We start from the raw sequence: 20,599 nt of genomic DNA, 5'->3' as shown, positions 1-20,599 counted from the left end.
CAGTACAGGGAAGACAATGTGTGGAATCTGATCCTAAGGAGAAATCTTAATGACTGGGAGTTGGAAGAGGTTTTTAGCCTTATGGCCACCATTCAGACTAGTGCAATCAACAGTCAACGCAGGGACAAACTTATCTGGAGACATAGCAGGGATGGATCCTACACAGTTAAAGCATGCTACCTTCAACAAAGCTCCAAAAAGACCTTAATTGATCAATGGCCATGGAAATTAATCTGGAGAACTAAGTTGCCACCTAAAGTTATTTGTTTCAGTTGGATTACTCTAAAAGACTCTTGCTTGACTCAGAATAATCTCATGAGGAGGAAATTCCAAATAGTCAACAGATGCTACATGTGCTTGTGCAACTCAGAATCTATTAATCACTTGTTCCTTCATTGCACAGTTGCAACAGGCCTATGGAACATGTTCTTCTCACTTTTTGGACTCACTTGGGTCATGCCAAGATCATTGAGAGAGGTTTTTGTGTGTTGGAGTTCTTGGAAAGTTGGGAAGTCCGTCAAGCAGATCTGGTCTTTGGTTCCAGCCTGTATTTTGTGGTGCTTATGGACGGAGAGGAACAAAAGATGTTTTGATGGCACCCCAACTCCCATCTCTACCTTTAAAGCAAGATGTTTGATTACTCTTTTTGGTTGGGTTAATCTCTCTCCTGTACTTAGTGTCGATTCTTTCCTAGAATTTATCAGCTCCATAGATCTCTGCTGTTAGCTGTTTTGATAGCTTTTTTTTGCCTTTTTGGGAGCTGATATTTCTTTCTTTTGTAATCTGTGCATCTGCTTGATGCTTTGTTAATGACATTCTTCTTACTTCATCAAAAAAATAGATGGAAGGCACAATACCTATCCCTAGGGGGTAGAATGTAGATTGATCCTCATAAACTTTGTTCTGGATTCTTTGCCAACCTATGTGATGTCCTTGTTTCCAATTCCAGTAAAGGTGGTGAAAAAACTAGACAAGCTTAGAAGGAACTTCCTATGGAAAAGCAATAAGGAGGGAAAGGGCTTTAACTTAGTCAACTGGAAGAATGCACTTCTTAGCAAAGACAGAGGGGGTTTAGGGATCAGAAATTTGAGGCTGCAAAATGAAAGCCTTTTGATGAAATGGTTGTGGAGATACACTGAGGAAGATGCAGCTCTTTGGAAGGAGGTTATAGTAGCAAAATATGGAGAACTAAACCCCTGGTGTACATAAATCACCTCTCAACCATATGGGGTGGGGATATGGAGGACAATCAAGAACCTATGGTCACAAATGGAAGGAAATATGTATATCAAGGTGGGTAATGGAAACAAAACTAAATTTTGGAAAGATGGCTGGATAGACCAAACTTCTCTTAGGGAACTTTTTCCGGATTTGTTTCTAATCTGCGAGAACCCTGATGCTAGAGTGAGTGATTGTTGGACAGAACATGGATGGGACATATCTTTAAGAAGACTACTTAATGAATGGGAGGTGGAGAGGGTGGCAGCGCTAATGGGGAAACTAGCTGGAACGATTATAACCACAAGAACAACAGACAAGATCCTGTGGAAACATAGTAAGGATGGAGTCTTCTCAGTCAACAATGCCTACAAAAGAGGACTACGGGGGATGACAGGGGGCCCAAAATATAATTGGAATTACTTTTGGAAGAGTAACATTCCTACAAAAGTAAAGTGTTTCACCTGGTTAGTGATAAAGAGAGCATGTTTAACAGAAGAAGTTCTACGGAAGAAAGGCAGGCAGCTGGTTCCTAGGTGTTTTTTGTGCAACTTGACAGAGGAAACAAATAACCATCTCTTCCTGCATTGTAAGTTTACCGCTCAAATTTGGAACTTGTTTCTCAACATCACAAGCATGAAGTGGACAATGCCAAAACATACATCAGATCTGTTGAGCTGCATTTGTTGAGCTGCTGGGTTAGGAGGGGAGGCAGTAAGAGTCAAAAGAGATGGTGGAAGCTAATACCATCATGTGTATGGTGGTCAGTCTGGAAAGAAAGAAATGGAAGATGTTTTGAAGATAGATCCAATTCCATCCACAAAGTTAAATAGAATTGTATAGTATCTCTACTTTTTTGGTGTAAACAGCTTTGTATAAATGATATAGATCAGATTATAGATTTGATATGAAATCTGTAATCATCCCTTTTTGGAGGTAGCCAGCATACCCTTAATGCTGAAGAATTCAACTTTACCAGTTTCAAAAAAAAATAAGGATAATAATCCCGGGATTATTTTATCCCATGTTTGGTTATAGGTATTGACAAAATTCATTTTTCAGTTGTATTTAGTTTATTACTTGAGATGAGACCTGGATGACACAAGGAGCTTGTTACCTTTTGAGTCAAGGGTTGGTCGGTAATATTTACCAAGAAATTAAGAATAATGGACAGCTTTATCCATTTAGAAGTGAGCTAACCTTTAGGAAAGGGGAAAAGCTAGGGTCCTTTGGGGCTGGGGATTAGGTGGATCTAGCCCTATGGCTAAATTTGCATATAGTTCTGTAAACATTTATTGCCAGATCTTGGAAAGATATTCCAACTACTTTATAAAAAATAATTAAAGGTATAACCGGACCAAGCTATAAATACTTGATAATGAAAGTAGGAGGAGAGCTGAGAGAAAAGGAGAGGTTCCATAATTAAATTATTCTTCAAGCATGTACCCTAGGTGAACCAGGCATAACATTTTGAGAACAATTCCTCTTTTTTATGAAGTAACAATAGTATTAAAAGCATCAAGAAGATGCATAAAAGCACTGTGCATGTGCTGATTACAAAGGAGAGATTGTTAGCCCTATTACAAAAGTCCTATGCTAGGGATAGGGAGCTAACAAAAACCAAATGAGACTCAGGGGAGCAAATAGGGGATAGACTGCTCCACCTACTTAAAAAAATTAAACCTTGAACTTTTAGGGAGTGCAAGGGAGTTGCTAAACCATCAAAACATCTTCTCTCCTTTCTATCCAAATTGTCCAGAATATACATCCAGGAACCGTTCTCCAGACCTTCATGATGGATTTACCAACTTTCCATAGACCCCAGCTCTGTAGGCATCCTTAATGCTTTCTTGTAACACCCAATTAAGTTCAAAAATAGAGAAAAACATGTTTCTACTGCACCAATGGAGGAAATAGGTGTCTGTTTGTTTCCATGTTCTGATAGCACATATAACGTTTATTGACAATGTGAAAAGATCTTCTGCACAATCTCTTGGAATCCATGCAGACTAAATGTTGAGCACAATTGAAGAAGATCTATGTAGGCGATATCAATTGCAATAGTTGAGAAAATATTTTTTCTTATTAGTATGTTTCCTTTAGGTCTAAGCTTTCTTGAGTCTTTTAGCCATATCAGAGATTTTTATACAAGTGCAAATTATATAGAACTTCTTGTACTTTTTATCTTTATTTTTATTTTGTATAATGTTAATTTGAGATGAAATTAAATGGAGAAACATGGTCAATGAGGATTCACATGACAAACCATAACTTGTTTGAGGTTGAGGCGTAACAGTTGTTGTATTTTATACCATGGGATTCCTGAATACTGCCTTACCACCAAGAACCATCTTGGTGCTAAGTCGCTTCATTTTAAATATACAATCTACTTACCTTTTAAAAAAAACTTGATCTCATGCGATATTGAATATCCCTGCAATCAAATGCACTACGAAGGATAATTATCTAATCTAAATTTTACTGGTCAGGGATTTTGGAATATAAACACTTGTGCATGCTCTAACTACTTTGGCTGTTAAGAGTTAAGACTTAAGCCAGTACCTCACTGTTGCTAAGGCCTTGGGCAGACTGCAGAGATGAAAGAAATGGAGTTAATTAGTTGTTTCTTTAGCAATGAGAGAATTACTTTTATGTTGTTTTGTAGACCAGCTCCCTTTATGATGTATGTATGAAAAGGGGTTTCGGATAAAATTATATTCAACTTGCTCTAACTTGTAAAATCCGTAGAGTTCTTGCTGGTTCATCCCACAGTTGATTAATGAACAAATGAATAAGGCGTAGTGATTCTACATCTTTGCACCTTTCTATTTAATTTGTAAATAGATAATGTATGTCACCCGGCCTAACTGAGAAATGTCACTGCTGTTCCTCTTAATACTTATACTATCCTCTCTTTGGTGTTTCCAGCACTTTTACCATGTTGTCACAAATATGAAGAGACCACAAGGCAGAGGTTTGGAATTGGCAAAGAAACATATTGCTTGTTGCTTTGAAGAGTTAGAATCCATGATTAAGTCAGCAGAATTCTTGAGGTCTATCAATGCACCAGGAACTTTGGAAGATGGAATGAAAAATGAAACAACAGCTTCAGGTTGTCAACCTGTTGGGTTTGATTCTACCTTAAATAGTAGATTATCGGCTCCAACTCCACCTCGTGCTATCGAGACAATTAGCTGGAAGAAGGTAAGGCATGAAAAAGCACACAAGCACCTTGCTTTGATCCAAGTAGTACAGCAAATCATGTTTGTATTCTTCTACCAGGCAGCTGAATATTTCCAAAAGCTTCTTCATGAACTAGAGATCATATGTTTCTACAGTTTAGATCCAGTCTTTGAAGGTGTTTTACGATTTGTGGTCGAGTTTCAAAAGTTTCAACCAGAATTGGTTGCTAGAGCTCATCTCCAGGTAATTTATAGCACATATAAATTCTGCATGCGTCCATTCATGAACATTGTGCACATCAATTTTGCCTGTTCTAATCTTGTTAATTCAATGACTTAGTCCCTGAAATGGGAAGCTGATGTAGGCAACTCTTAGAACATCCCACATTAAGTTGCTGTCTTTACTCTTGTAGTCCAAAGAAGAATTTGTGCAGGGAGAGGAATACTAAGTATTTATGTAATCCTAAATCATCGTCGCCCGTCGGTGTATAGACCCAAAGTATGGATCGTAGAGTTCAGAAAAAGTTATTTCTTAAATTTAGGCCTAGTGATTAAGCCATGAAGTGAACTGTACAGGATTGAAGGTTTTTATTTTTCTGCTCCCAAAGTCAATGACTTTGCTAACATATGCACAGAGGATAACTCACATTTTCATGTTAATGCATCTTGGTATTTGTGGTGATGACGTGATTGGAAGTTTATCCCAGAACAAGGATCTCTGTTAAGCTATTATGCTCATCTTTTCTCTACAAGTTTTTGGGAACTCAGATGTTTAAATTTAGTTAATGTTTTTGCATAATATTTAGTTATTATTGGGCCATCTTATGACTGAATAAGCCTTGTAGTTATGGTGCAAAAGGTTGGCATTAGCTTTTCGAGTTATCAAGAATCAACAAAGATATTTTCTATCTGAATTCACATGAAGAAAAATATGTCACCAGAAGATTATTCATTCATCAGCCGTCCAGAGGGGTGGTTGTGGGGTTGAGGGTTCATAACTTATGGCTCATATACTGGTTATGATTTGCCTTCTAATCTTCTATTGTATGTAGCAGAATTTGTGATCCAAGTTCATTTTTTTTAACTTGTTGAACTTTAAGATATATTTTATCTTTTCTCAATGACATTCTCATGTGAAAGACTAATCAACAGCATTTGCTGGTTCAAGATGGGAAGCTTTATGGGCGTGACTCTGTCTTTGCTGTGATTTGTAAAGCTTCTTTGTTACCTGAGGTGGCGAAGAACCATGATATTCAGAAGAACGAAACTGTTGTACAGCTTGGGCAAGTAAGCATGAGTTTATTAAAGGGAGACTTTCTATGTCCAGAGCTTCTGATAAAAAATCTATCCTCAAATTTTTCTGTGCCTATTGGTACTCGTAAAATGTCAAACTGATCTGTTTTGGGTTTTATTTGTCGCCTAATTGGCTAGGTTTCTGCTTTGATCAAATTCCTTTTGCCTAGTCTATTTAATGAGATCTGTCACCATTAAAAACATGCTTTTGTCTAAAACAGTTGTTAATCACTTTGCTTCGAGTTCTTTGTACCAACATTTCGTGGCAAAGGCGTAAACTTGGAAAGATTTTGCAAGATTGGCGCATCATACACGTACAGGTTTGAACAGTATACACTTGTTGAAATGCCGTTTCTTATCCCATTTGTACTTCTATTCTTGTGTATTTGCCTCTTTCTTTTTTTATCGTGATCATTACTTTTATACATTTTGTGGCCTGCGTCTTAGATTCCTCCATGTTCGGATGCTAAAGCAGAATTAGAATTTGAACTCTTCGCTTGTTCAAGTTGGCAGATAAAAAAACGTATACTGAGTAAACCACAGTCCTTCAAATGTTTTCTTACTTAGATATAAGCATGATGATTGGTGCGGAATGCAAGTGGAATATGAACAAATATCTGTCTTTATGATGGTCTACATAGGTGTGTTTTTCCTAAGGTTGTATTGAAATCCTGTGCCTTGGACATGGTAAGTTAAAATAAGTTAACTGCTGATAGATGCAGGATGCATCTGTTAAGGTGTTAGTGGGAATCAATTTTATTAACAATATTCTTTTGCTGTTAAAGAGTAGATATACAACGTAGAATTTACTCAAATGTGTATGTTTTGCCCTTATGTGAGAGTAGTACTCATTTTAGTGAATTGATATTTGTATCAAATCTTAGTCGCTAGCTTATTGATCTTTAGATGTTTTCTTAGAGATTTGTATTAAAAAGGGGCAACTCAATCACTAAGTGCCTGCTATGCCCAAGATCTAGGGAAGGGTTAGACCACATTGGGTTAATTGTAGGCAGAGACTTACCTTGCATTTCCGTAAGAGGCTGTCTCCATGGCTTGGACCTGTGACCTCCTGGTCTCACGGAGAGAACCCTTTCTGTTGTGCTAACACTCCCCTTCTTGTTTGGTGATTTCTATACCTTTAGAAAATGTAGAGAACCTCTAGTTGTAGAGAACCTTAAATTGTCTTAAAAGACGAATTATTGAGTTAGGTATCAAAAGGACCCAAAGGGAGTGAATGGACATTATGTTGGGTTAGAACAATACAAAGGTATTCTTAAAGTGGGATTCAAAGTTGGTAATGGAAGGAAAATATCCTTTTGGAATGATAACTAAGTTGGGGATACACTGAAATACCTATTTCCAGAATTACACAACCTATCCTTTTTCCAATTCATGGAAAGATCATCAAAAAGTTGGATGCTATCAGAAGAAACTTTCTTTGGCAAGGTAATGGTGAAGGGGGGAAGAAGCATCACTTGATCAAGTGGGAGATTGCTATAACCAACAAAAAAGAAGGTCTAGGAATTAAGAACTTGAAAGCACAAAACAAGAGTCTTCTGTTAAAATGGCTATGGAGACTGGCAGCAGATGAGCAGGGCCTGTGGAAGGACATCATCATTGCAAGATATGGTAGGGAAGGACCATGGACTACTCAGGAAGTTAAAATTCCTTATGAAATGGGACTATGGAGAACTATCAGAAATCAATGGCCAAAAATGTGGGGTAATACTGTGATCAAAGTGGGCAATGGCAGAAAGACCTTGTTCTGGAATGATGTATGGGTGGGGCAAACACCTTTAAGGCAACAGTTTCCGGACATTTATAATCTTAATCAACAGAAGCTAGCTACAATCTCACAGATCAAAAATGCACAAGGTTGGAATCTGTCCTTCAGAAGATTCCTCAATGACTGGGAAGTGGAGAGAATGATCCAATTCTACAATACTTTGGAACAAGCTAAGAGCCTTAATTTTGAGGAAGATAGATTGTTGTGGAAGATGGATAAAGATGGCAAGTTCAAGGTGAAATCAGCATACAAGCTACTGGATATCTCAACTGAAACCAAGGAAGGTTGGCCATGGAAGATGATCTGGAAGGGGAAGATACCTCATAAGGTGGCTTGTTTCACCTGGCTAGTTGCACATCAAGCAGTTCTGACTCAGGACAACCTTATGAAAAGGGGAAGGCAGTTATGCTCCAGATGTTTTTTTTGTGAAGCTGAAACAGAGACAGTAAACCATCTTTTTTTACACTGTAAAGTGACTGAAAAATTATGGCAATGGTTCATTAATCTCAGGGGTATTAGATGGGCCATGCCAAGACATACTGTAGAAGCTCTAGCATGTTGGAATAGGGATGGAAATCAATCAGGACACAAGGAGAGATGGAAGATTGTCCCTGCATGCATCTGGTGGACAATTTGGAAGGAGAGAAATCAGAGATGTTTTGAGAACAAGAGCATTTCCTTCCAAAGTATGAAGATGAACTGTCTAGCAACATTCTACTTTTGGTGTATTCAATCTGTACCTAAGGATATAGGGGACATCACTCTGTTTTTAGATAGTCTATAATGGATATAGGTGATAGATTTGTTTTGGATGTCCCTTCATATTTTGATGTAACTACTTAGGAGCACACTATTGGTGTACTTCCTTCTGTTTATAATACCAGTTAACTTTCTCAAAAAAAAATAGTTGAAAGATTTCTGACTAATTAGCTTGGTAGGAGGAGTATATAAAATTATTGGTAAATTGCTGCCAGAAAGGCTGAAAAAGGTTGTAAGTAAATTGATCAACAAGGACCAAATGGCTTTTATAAAAGGGAGGCAAATCATGGATGCAACACTCATAGCCGGTGAATGCATTGATTCAAGAATGAAAGGAGGAACACCTGGTATAATGTGTGAGTTGGATATACAGAAAGCGTATGATCATGTTACTTGGACATTCCTTTTGAATACTCTCAAACAGATACGATCTGGTAGCAAATGGGTGAAGTGGATTGAATTTTGCATCAAAACAGTCAGGTTCTCTGTTCTAGTGAATGGAGAACTTGTGGGTTTTCTTACATAAGAAAGAGGCTGAGACAGGGAGATCCACTTTCTCCTTTCCTTTTCAGTCTGTCAATCGAAGGTTTTGATAGCATGATGAGGATTGCATCACAAAAGAAGGTTGGCCATGGAAGATGATCTGGAAATTGAAGATACCTCATAAGGTGGCTTGCTTCACCTGGCTAGTTGCACATCAAGCAGTTCTGACTCAGGACAACCTTATGAAAAGGGGAAGGCAGTTATGCTCCAGATGTTTTTTTTGTGAAGCTGAAACAGAGACAGTAAACCATCTTTTTTTACACTGTAAAGTGACTGAAAAATTATGGCAATGGTTCATTAATCTCAGGGGTATTAGATGGGCCATGCCAAGACATACTGTAGAAGCTCTAGCATGCTGGAATAGGGATGGAAATCAATCAGGACACAAGGAGAGATGGAAGATTGTCCCTGCATGCATCTGGTGGACAATTTGGAAGGAGAGAAATCAGAGATGTTTTGAGAACAAGAGCATTTCCTTCCAAAGTATGAAGATGAACTGTCTAGCAACATTCTACTTTTGGTGTATTCAATCTGTACCTAAGGATATAGGGGACATCACTCTGTTTTTAGATAGTCTATAATGGATATAGGTGATAGATTTGTTTTGGATGTTCCTTCATATTTTTGATGTAACTACTTAGGATTCCCTTCATAATTTGATGTAACTACTTAGGAGCACACTATTGGTGTACTTCCTTTTGTTTATAATACCAGTTAACTTTCTCAAAAAAAGAAGCATCAGTGGCTGACATGTGAACACGACAAGGATGGAATCACAGCTTTAGAATACACTTAAATGATTGGGAGACTGATTAGGAAGCAGAGTTCTTCCAAATTCTATCCCACTTCAATGGTTTCTCAGTAGGGTAGGACAGCCTGATCTGGTAGTTTGACAACAAAGGGAAGTTCTCCGTAAATTCTGCTTACAGAGATTTCAGTTCGTACAACAATCAGGTGGGCTCTTGGCCATGGAAGATGATATGGAAAGTCAAAGTACCTCATAAGGTAGCATGATTCACCTGGCTATTGGCTAAAGAAAAAGTTCGGACACATGAAAAGTTGATCAAGAGAGGTATACAACTATGCTCCAGATGCTACTTTTGTAATGAACAGGGAGAGACAATTCGTCATCTTTTCTTGCTTTGTAAATGGACAGATCAGCTATGGAAAATCTTCATCAACTTGAGGAAGATAAAATGGTTAATGCCAGGAAGAATCAAAGAAGTGTTAAACTGCTGGAATAGTGATGGCAATGCAGCTAGAAGAGAGGAGAGATGGAAGATTGTCCCAACTTGTATTTGGTGGTCTGTCTGGACAGAAAGGAAGGAATCAGAGATATTTTGAGGGCAAGTAATGCAGCATTCAGAAGTTTTTGATGAACTATCTAGGCCTCTATTATTTTTGGTATAAACAGAATCTGTTAGGACAAACTGAAGATATTTTTAATGTTCTTGGCAGTTTGCAAGTTATTTAACATATAGGAGCCCATTTTGTAAGTGGCCTACTTTTTGAGGGGGACTACACAGTTTCTGGTGTAGTATACCTGTTGATATTAATATATTGTTACCTTTATAAAAAAAACAATTATTCGCTTCGGATCTAGCCCGCAAGATTTTCCCCAAAAGGCCTTGTACCATTAAGAGTATCCAACATCTTATTGGTGGCTTCTTGAGGGTCACGTGGAACTTGGTTCAACTAATAAGATGTTGGATCACACACACCCAACGATGACCTATTTAAACCAAGTTCCACGTGACCCATTACCATTCATGAGCTGATTCGGAGATTAACTGTGCGTCACCCACACCATCCAGTATTTATGTCATCAAAGCTTATTGGATTTTTTTTTTTGTGAATCCGTCTTCAAAGTTATGGGCAAAAGATAGAAAACTGGCCTGTAGATAGCAAAGATGCTTAGTTGGGCCCCACACCAATACTCCCCGATCTCCATACTCGTCTCTCCGAACCATTGGATCTGGTACCAAATTGTTGGGCAAAACAAGCAACAAGAATGCACGACTAAGGTAACAGCGGAAGAAATACCAAGTGTAAAATTCCCTAATCTATTTGAACAAAGAGGAGACCTCAAGCACGAGCAAAAAAAGGAGCGGGCAGCAACTATAATTACCCACAAATAAATATGGCAATGCAAAAATAAATCAAATCCAAGAGGCATCAAATTTACGTGGAAAACCCTCTTCAATATGAAGAGTAAAAAATTTACCGGACAAAAGCTCCACTAAATCAATAAGATAGTTAACAAAGGTTCTCCAAAATGGTCACAGAACAAGTGCCAAACACAGCAATGATCATTACAAGTTTGCACCAAGAAAAGCGAGAAATCACCAAAAACTCAGTCACTGTTCTTGGCTGAAAATCTGGAGCTATAGGACTCCAAATTGTGATCTGTCAGTTCCTAATCATAGATCAAGATGCAAGGAACACTCTGTTCAAATTTCAGCTCGATCTGATAAAAACGAAGCAGAAACGCCAAAAGAAGTCGACTAATTTCTGCAGAAAAATCTGCACTTCACCCCTCCTCTTTACAAAGTGGTTGCTGTATTATTGCCTGCAAGCTCGTCTCTCCCTCTCTCTCTCTCTTTATGTATTGACATATTACGTTCTCTGACTGAGCATTTTCTGGTGTGCAATGGAATCAGATTTCTAGTTAAAGCAAACCTCTCCTGTTTAGGTTCGTAACATTGGTTTCTATCAAGGCATGTGTAAAACTGGGAAGCTGAGTATTGCACTATTGCCATACTTGTTTTTTTTTTTTTTTTTATAAGATAAGTGGTATTAATAACAGCATCGGGAAGATGCAAAATTTACAAGATATGGCATTTGAGCTTACAAAAAAATCTCTGGCTAACTATACAAACTATCTAAGCCAGAGCTAATGAGTTAGTAAAATCCTGAAGTTGTTCTGCATTAACAGCAGGATACAAGTTGGTCCAACTAAACAAATTTTCAGTGCACCTAGTCTTCAAAATGCCTAAAGCAGTTGACTCTCCATCAAAACATCTCTTGTTCCTCTCTAACCAAATACACCAAAAAATACAAGCAGGTATCATAATCCAGATCTTCTTGATGGCTTTGTCAACTTTCCATAGACTCCAACTCTCATATGCATCCTTAACAGTGAGGGGTGTGGTCCAATTGATGCCAGAGAGACAAAAAAACATGCTCCATAATTCTGAGGCCACCTCACAATGAAGAAGAAGGTGTCTGGGGGTTTCAGCCTCTTTTTTGCACATATAGCATCTGTTTGGGAATTGGATTTTTCTTTTCTTTATGTTGTCTTGGGTGAGACATGCCTCATATAGAGCTATCCAGGTAAAAAAAACTACCTTAGGTGGTAGCTTGGTCCTCCAAATGAGTTTCCAGGGCCAGTTAGCTATCACGGGGTTTCTAGAGCACAACTGTTGATACCCTTCCTTGACTGTATAAACTCCTTTCTGGTGTCCCCATTTGAGCTTATCAGCGCCATACTTGTTTAAAGTAGAGGCTTCTGTTTCTGTTGCTGCAACTGGGTCATATGTATTATTTTCTTTTACTGTTTGGATTTCGATAAAATCTTCTAGGGTGCTGAGTAATGTCAAACTTGTTAAAGTATACGCTTCTGTTTCTGCTGATGCGACTGAGTCATCTATATTATTTGTTTTGTTAATCGCCTTCCTGTGAGCTGAATTCTGCATTTGTTTCTTTGATTTCTCCTTAGCTGGAACTGGCTTTTAGGAAAGAGTGCGGAGATATCTCAGCCACTGCAAGTAACGAGGTGAATATCCTCTGCAACTACAGAATACTATTCGAGGGTTTGTAATAATAGCTTTCTAAAATGAAATATGGCTTTTGAGGACCTGTAAAGCAGCTCTTGCTGCTGTGGTTTCCACCTTGTGCCATTTCTTCAAAGTGGAGAATACTGATCTTTCTTGATCTCTCGTCTTCTCAGTGGAACATTTCTCTTATGGAAACTATTATTCATTTTCTGAATTTTGTCGCAGAATATTTGCATGAAGATATGCAGACACATTCTCATATGGGTGGAGGAGCAAACATACTGGATTGCTTCCCGTTTCCTGATGTTGGGCTTTGAATTAGACTTGTATTCTACTGGTGAATATTGTATGGTCTATTGGTACATGTATATTATCCTGATCAAGCTTGCGGAGAGAACACATATGAGGGAAATGACAAGCAATGAAATCAGTAAGAATGCTGCTTGTTCCAACCATCTCTTTTTCCCTAGTTGTTGGTGTAAGTCTGTCGAACAATTCTGGATCTACATCCTTGGTAACCTTATATGTGGATTTCTAGTTTTCTACTGAAAGTTTTGTTGTACAAGGGTTAGATCTTTTGGATAATAGGTTTCTCCTTCTCTGTACTAAGGTCATACAAATTGATTCACTGGTTGAAGCTTTACGATACTTGTCATTAGTGGCTAGCTTATAGAGATCTGAACTAATTTTAGATATATCACTGTTTCCCTGTTGAAGTTTCTTGATCTTGAATTGTTTGTATAGGAGGACTTTTTGCTGGATGGTTGAATAGAGCTAGAATGTTATGTCATTAGATCACCTGCCATTAGCTAGAATGCCAAAAAATAAAATAAACCAGAGGGAAGAAAAGAAGGGAAAAAAAAGGTCATTGACATTTCATTTTTCATGATGAATGTAATGGTTTGACTCAGATTGTATTCAACCAAAAAATTGTGAAGGCATGAGTTGAATCATTAAAATGTTTTTACATCTGATATCTAGACGGTGTAGAGGTCTCAAGATATTGAAATTAACAATTGTGGCTTTATCATATGTAAGTTATTTAGTGTTGACTGCACCTATGGTTGTGGCTTAGTGGCCAATGAAGTGGTGCAAATGTTGGAGATCAGGGTTCAAATTATAGCAGAGATAAAATAACAGTAGGTGATTGTTTTTCATCTACGTTAGCTTAGTGGCATAGTTATCCAGTACCTGAACGGGTGCACCAACACCCAAAAACTTCAGCAATTTGTATTATACTTAATATCTTTGAGATTTGTGCATATACAGAGAGACCATATCAATGGATATACATACCCCCTACACCGTATTTATAACCAGTGATAGATTTATATTGAATGCAATTATGCACCGGCCACCTTCAAAAATCTAGGTCCACCTCTATAGTAGCAGGTATCCAGTGGAATAATCGAGGTATGTACAAGCTGACTAGACACTAAAGTTATATATATATTATAGAATTTTGAATAGGTTCTCAGTGCTGAATTACTTCATGATTGGGGTATAGATTAGTAAGAATACAAACATTTATATGATCTCTAAGTCACTGATTCTCGTATAAGGATTATCAAATAGTTTCCAAAGGAATTTACTATTTCCCATAATAAATTACTAAAATTGTTGACTGAGGTAAATCTTGATCAGTTGATGGCTACGTCTTGTAGACAACTTTGGACTTGGTACAACCCAACCCATCTAAATGCCCATATCTAAAGTCCCTTGGGGAAGGAGCTAAATTAGTTGAGTCTTAGTGTAGACAATTGATGAGCCGAGGCAATAGCTAGCAAGAGACATCGAATGTCCAGGTATTAAGTTGGAGAGCTGGAATGAGAAAAATAGAGGTAGAAAGCATGGGGAATGATGTTACCGACTACCGACACGCAGTTGACATTTTTTTTTGTTGACTTCATCCCCAGTTCCCACTCTTCGGTTTCTTTTTTTGTTTCCCTTCCTAAGGGATGCTCTTGTTTAAATTATTACTCTGAGAACATTTTACTGTCGCATCTGCTTGCCACTTCTTTTAATAGAGTTGCAACTCATCCACGGATATAGAAAAAATATACAACAACAATAACAATGTACCCATTGTGATCCCACAAGTGAGATTTGGGGAGGGTAGAGTGTACGCAGACCTTACCCCTACCTTATATATAGAACAAATATACAATTGAATTTTATTATTATGGTTTTTTTCCACATAAGAGACACGTTATCTAAATATTTGACTTGTATCAGGTAAAAAGAAAGGGAAGAAGAAAAGAGATTTGGTGAAAGATGGAGGAAAAGATAATCAACTCCCACCTGCAATTTTGTTTCTTCAGTGCCATGTATATCTCGCTGAAGGTCTTACCATGGTAATTAGCTTTTTTCGATTTTGTTTATTATGCTTTCACTAATGCTCACAGCCTGCAAATCGTTTCTCCCGTTTTGGTTTTACCGTCTATTTCATATCTGCACACTGCTGTGAGATTTTTAGTTGAACTTACAATTGATTCTATTGCTTGAGAACTTATTGGTTATTGCTTCCTCCAGATGCTTGCAGCTTTGAGGAATGAACGGCAAATCTATCTCAGTACAGGACCTTTCAATAGTGAGCATGAGGTGTGCCTTCTGATATTTGTCACAACTTTTTCTTTGGACCAGCACTCAATTTGTGCATGTCATCCTTGTGCATGGGTCTAGCCATGCTAACCCTCTCTGTATTGCTCCAATTTTATCGGATGTCCCCGAAGAGAGCACAAGTAGCTAACTAATTGTCATCCATTGTTGCTGAGTTCTTACATCTGCTCTCATTGATATGCTTGTCTAGTAGTGACAGGATATACATTTCCATTCTTGACAAATCTTGCAATTTTTCTCAGAGGTTTGTCCAGCACTTTGAGTTGCTTCTGAAAGCTTGCCTGCCTGATCATGTCTCATACTATTCTTTCGAGGAGACAACTGCTCATGCTCGTCTATCTGTGAGTTATCCTTGACAAATGTTTCCTTTCTGGTCTTTCTTTTTCTTTTTATTGTATATATTACTTGCCTTATCTTTTTTTCCTTTCGAGGGCTAGTTCTGGGGGGAGGGGGTTGCAAAACTTGGTCTTCATCCAGGACGTAACATGAAACTCTGATTATGCAGAGCGTGTCTATGTATAACTGCTTCAAAGAAACTCAGAGAATAGCAAAGGAGCTAAGGAGCAATTTTTCTAATGATTCGGATAAAATGGCAGAGCTTCGTCGTATCGAACAGGTAGCTGAACATAACAGTGTTGCGCTAAGTCTTATTTCCCGGCTAGGGGCTGTTGACGCGTCGCTTAAGGTTCAATTCGAGTTCAGCCACCATCCTTTCTTTGCCACTGCTGTGGTAAAGAGATCTTGAAGATGAATTTCTCTTCATCTCCAAATTTTGCCATCATTTCACTGTTGTGAAGAGATCTTGAAAGAGAAATTCTTCTCTTGATCTGCAGTTTTGAAGTATTATTAGGTCTCATTGGATGATGCAGTTGATTTTTTCTTTGATATTTACATTATTTTTCTTTTCATTTATTTATTTATCTATCATTTCCAATGATGTAATATTGTAATTTGGAAAATGAATAATCAAATATTTCATGTAAAATATAGCCATCTAGTGTGGGACATATGAGGCTTTGCTAGATCATATGTTGTGTTTTGAAAACAAAACAGAACTTTATTTTGAAATCCCAAAAAATTTAAGTGGAGAAGGGTAGAAGATCTGACTCACTATCTATCGAGTTGTGAATTGTGTGCCACTGACCTTCAGAGATTTCTCAATTATCGGAAAAGAGTCTCAATAGTTTCTAACGTTCACAATGATATGTGGCGTGGTATACCTAATCGTTTAGTCAACAAGATGTAGGTAAGTCGACATAGCTTCATGTATTTGCTTTTTTGGAGCTAGAACCAATCAATAGAATAATGGCTCAAGAGTATCTATATAAAGCTCCTCTCTTCTTCACTCAAAGAGACAATACACTACAACTAGTCAGGAATTGCGTAAGAGAAGAGGCGTCGTAAGTAACAATAGCGCAACAGCAGGCAGCGGAGATCTGCTAAGGTAACCGGTTGCTTGGGGCTTAGGACAAGGAGCATTCGGAGTCTCTTTAGGACAAAGAAAAATTTGTATCATGTTTACACCGATCGAAATTCTAAAAGTACACCCTTTGATCGAACCGACTGTTGGACCCAATACCTGACCAAGATATTTCATAATTATTTCATTTGAAAGGCAGGCCGGGAGGATTAATGATACTTTGTTCATTTTTACTTGTCCACTATATTAAAAATAGAGGTCCAACAATAGTCGTCCAGTTTAGAAAATCAATGTATTATTACCTATTTGTATCCATTTTATCCTTGCTATTAGATACTATTCAATGTCTAATACATTTTTCAAAAGCATTCTATTGAATATATTCAAAATATAATATAGCAATATTACTCCTATTATTTATTGTTTCTTATATTAATTTCATTTCCCTCCACCAGATCAAATAACAGATCTTTCCACTAATGGTTTAAGAGGATCAAAAGTGCAATTAAAAAAGACAAATTAACACTTTTCAAAGTAAACAGATTTTAAAAGTTTGGTCAAACAGATTATTATTGTCTTTACTAAAAATATTTGTTATTTTAGAAGTTTAAGATTAAAAAAATAAAAAATTCTTAAGAATAATTATTCTTGAAAAACTACAAACACATAAGTAAAATAAATATTAAAAGAAGAAATTATAATTTAAGACATAAATAACAATAAAACAGTTAAAATACTTCCCCTAATTAATATTTTTTAAGAAACATATAAAGAAAATACGACAAATATTTCGAGACGGGGTGTACAGAGAACAAGCTGGTGCACATGAAACTGTATTATTATTCTTCTTAACTGGCAAAACCACAAGCATATTTGCTGGATAATGAAGCATATTTGCTGTAAGCTGGAATCAATTATTTCATACTAATTAAAGATTGTTCATTAATTAGTTTAATCATCTAAAACTTATCTATCCATCTATCTAATATAGTATTAAAAAATAATAAATTCTCCATATTCTTATTGGCATATAAATTAATGATAAAGTCAAAATACTTCTAGAAAATCAATAAATTCAAAATTATGTACTAACAGTCCCAATTAGTAAAAATCACTTCTATGGATCTTTTTTCTCTCTATTGTACCCTATTCTATAATAAAGTATTGATTAGTTTTAATAAATTGCAAGTTATTTAACATAATTTTCTTCACGTGATTCTACTTCTATACAATTCTCTTTTAACTCTTTTATTCATCATAATTTTATACATACAATCTGATATATTTGTCGTTAATGTAAAACATGCTCAAATTATCTCAATCTATCTTTTCTTATTTTATTCTCAATGTACGCTATCTACACCTTCAGAAGGTGTAGATAGCGTACATTGAGAATAAAATGAGAAAAGATAGGTTGAGATAGTTTGAGCGCATGATATAATGTGTTAAAGTATAATCTTGTGTAGATGACCTTATAATTAGTTGTTTTATATGGTCTATATTTAATTTAATTAGGACCACCCTAAATCATTAGATTTGAACAATGGGTAATTGTAATTGACTTCAAGATTAAGTTTGAATTAATGCATAGTTTAGTGACAAGTCACAGCATGAGAAAATGATGCTAATTAACTTCTAGATTAAAAAATAAAATTCAAAGTTGACAACTAATTAAAAAGGTATTCAAGGATCCTTTTAACATCTAGAAACTAAAATCTTCGTTTTAAAAAAACTTTACAAATAATCTATCGGAAAAAGTTTTTTTTTAATTCATAAAAATAAGAGTAAGGTACTAAGATTTGCGTACACCTTCATCCTTTTCAAATGTCACTCGTAAAATTTTACTGAATATATTGTTATTATACAAAATACACATAATGTGCCTTTTTTTAAGAAACAAAACACACAAATTTTTATGTTGTTCACCGCTACTAATAAAGCATTAAAAAATGGAACAAAGAAAAATCATAAAGCTAGGTGGAGTCAAAATTAGTGTTTAATTTTTTGTTAATTTATGTTAAATCATTTGTTTAATGTTTTAATGGGGTCCTCTATTTATTTTATATATTAAATAAAACTAGCAACTTTTTGTCAATGGAAATCTTAAACTTCTCATTTGATTAAAGATAGTAATGAATTAAGTAACCCCAAAAGCTAATATCAAATACTTTCATATGAAACCAAATTAAATAAATAAATAACTCATGGTTCATTGTTGTATTGGAATGATAAGTACATCTTTTTCATCATTAATCAAATATTTTGAGTTCAAATTCTATCAGATTTGGAGTTTTCTTAGTTTGAAAGTGCTTTACTTTCTGAATATAATATGATCCTGATGCAGACATCAAACACAAAATATTGAATAGAGAATAATATAAAAACTTGTGGTTCATACCTAGAATATTTTTTTTATTATTTGTTTATTGTTCAATTATTGGTTTAGATCTCTCCTTAGGTTGTGTAAGTCTAAAAAGGAGGATCAATGACTTGTGGTAAAGGAATAATACACAAATTGCCCACTAAGCATAAAGATTAAAACTTTATATTTAATCATGCAGTGTCTTAAATTTTTAGTATAATATTCCTTTATTAAAGGGATGCTGGTTTTTGTTCTTTATGTCTTAGAATTCAATTAATTAAAAGATAATCAATTTCTGATGGCTTCGCAATTTACTTGTGAATTGGTAATTTAAGGGCGTGAAGCAAATATTTTTATTCAATGGCGGAGCCAGAAATTTTATTAAGGGTATCTAAGAATAATGGTGTGTGACTATTAAAATAAAACAAAAAAATATTGTGTTATTTGGGGTTCAAACCTGAAACTCCTTCATTCAAATGGACGCCCATTACGACTACGTCAAAGATATAGCTTTTGTCAAGGATATCTAACTTTAAATATATATCCTTTAAATATAGAATTTGACATATATATATATATATATATAACGTAATTTTCCGACGAAACGTGTCGGACACCCTAGCTCTAGCTGCGCCATGCTTTTAGCTGCTTTGCCTCTCAATATATATATGCATTTTTAACGAGCAAAGACCTTAAAATTGATTGTTTATTTATATATGTAATTTATGTTCAAGCATAATTTCAATTTTCATTAATATTTTATTACATTTCAATTTTAAATATTTTTTGTTGGACTTTGAGGATCAATTGACAGACATTTTTCTTGAGGAAGAGAATCCAGGATGAACGCTTTTTTCATTCGCTATGCGCTGACTGGATGCGTACTCGCGTGATCAATCGATGGACGGGGACTTCAACTCAAATGTTCTTCCAAACACCTATTAAATGTTATTCCTATCATTTTAGTGAATTCCTAATGTGCTAATTATGAAATGGTAAATATCAAAATATTACAGGTGAAAAATAGATAGGTTGGACAGAATTTAAATTGAATAAATAACTTAAAATCAACAAATGACTCATCATATAATGGCAAAAGGAGCTAAGTTAAGAGTTGTTTAAACAATGAGTAGCCAAACTCGCCTAAATTAATCCAATATTTTTACAATTCCAAACTCGTTTCATTACTCAACTAATATAACATAGACTTATAACATAAATAAAATGATATTTCAAATACATTATTTGACATACATCATGATAAAAACAATCAGTACAATATATCAAAAATACACTTTCATGGATTAAAATTGAACTTTTTACAAGTAAAGTTAGATATTACAATAGTCTATTTGAATCGTTGATTGTTAATAAATTAAATTGGTCATAAAGTCGTACAATTCAAATTTACCTGTCATCACAATAGTCTATTGGTCATAAAGTCGTACAACTCCTATCTGATTGAGCCAGTTAAAGCTTCCTCTTATAATATAATATTAGTATAATCGAATGTAATATAAAGTGGTCATATGAAGCACAATGATATCCATAAAAATGTTAAAAATCCTCAAAATAGCAAGACCAATATTATACAACTCAAATATTAATTACCAAATCAAGAAAAAGAGTTCCCCCCTCCCC

General features: G+C 35.8%; 1 protein-coding gene across 3 annotated transcripts in view; it reads left to right on the top strand.

Annotated features, from left to right (window-relative positions):
• LOC102590144 (N-alpha-acetyltransferase 35, NatC auxiliary subunit) overlaps nt 1-16,272 on the top strand; it is a 41,435-nt gene extending 25,163 nt beyond the window's left edge. Inside the window, exons 7-16 of one of the 3 annotated variants that reach the window (XM_015313876.1) lie at nt 4,147-4,422; nt 4,501-4,644; nt 5,553-5,687; nt 5,915-6,013; nt 12,500-12,556; nt 12,783-13,035; nt 14,793-14,911; nt 15,090-15,158; nt 15,419-15,517; nt 15,682-16,272. In XM_015313876.1, the coding sequence (XP_015169362.1) occupies nt 4,147-4,422; nt 4,501-4,644; nt 5,553-5,687; nt 5,915-6,013; nt 12,500-12,556; nt 12,783-13,035; nt 14,793-14,911; nt 15,090-15,158; nt 15,419-15,517; nt 15,682-15,921 (1,491 nt within the window). In that variant the 3' untranslated portion in view covers nt 15,922-16,272. Of the gene's footprint in view, nt 1-4,146; nt 4,423-4,500; nt 4,645-5,552; nt 5,688-5,914; nt 6,014-12,499; nt 12,557-12,782; nt 13,036-14,792; nt 14,912-15,089; nt 15,159-15,418; nt 15,518-15,613 lie in introns of all 3 variants that reach the window. The other 2 variants (XM_006358256.2, XM_015313877.1) reach the window with 2 other exon arrangements.
• The last annotated feature ends 4,327 nt before the right edge of the window (nt 16,273-20,599 follow it).

The sequence above is a fragment of the Solanum tuberosum genome, unplaced genomic scaffold, assembly GCF_000226075.1.
Source record: "Solanum tuberosum cultivar DM 1-3 516 R44 unplaced genomic scaffold, SolTub_3.0 scf00272, whole genome shotgun sequence".
Lineage (NCBI taxonomy): Eukaryota > Viridiplantae > Streptophyta > Magnoliopsida > Solanales > Solanaceae > Solanum > Solanum tuberosum.
This window is presented reverse-complemented; position numbering and strand designations above follow the sequence as displayed.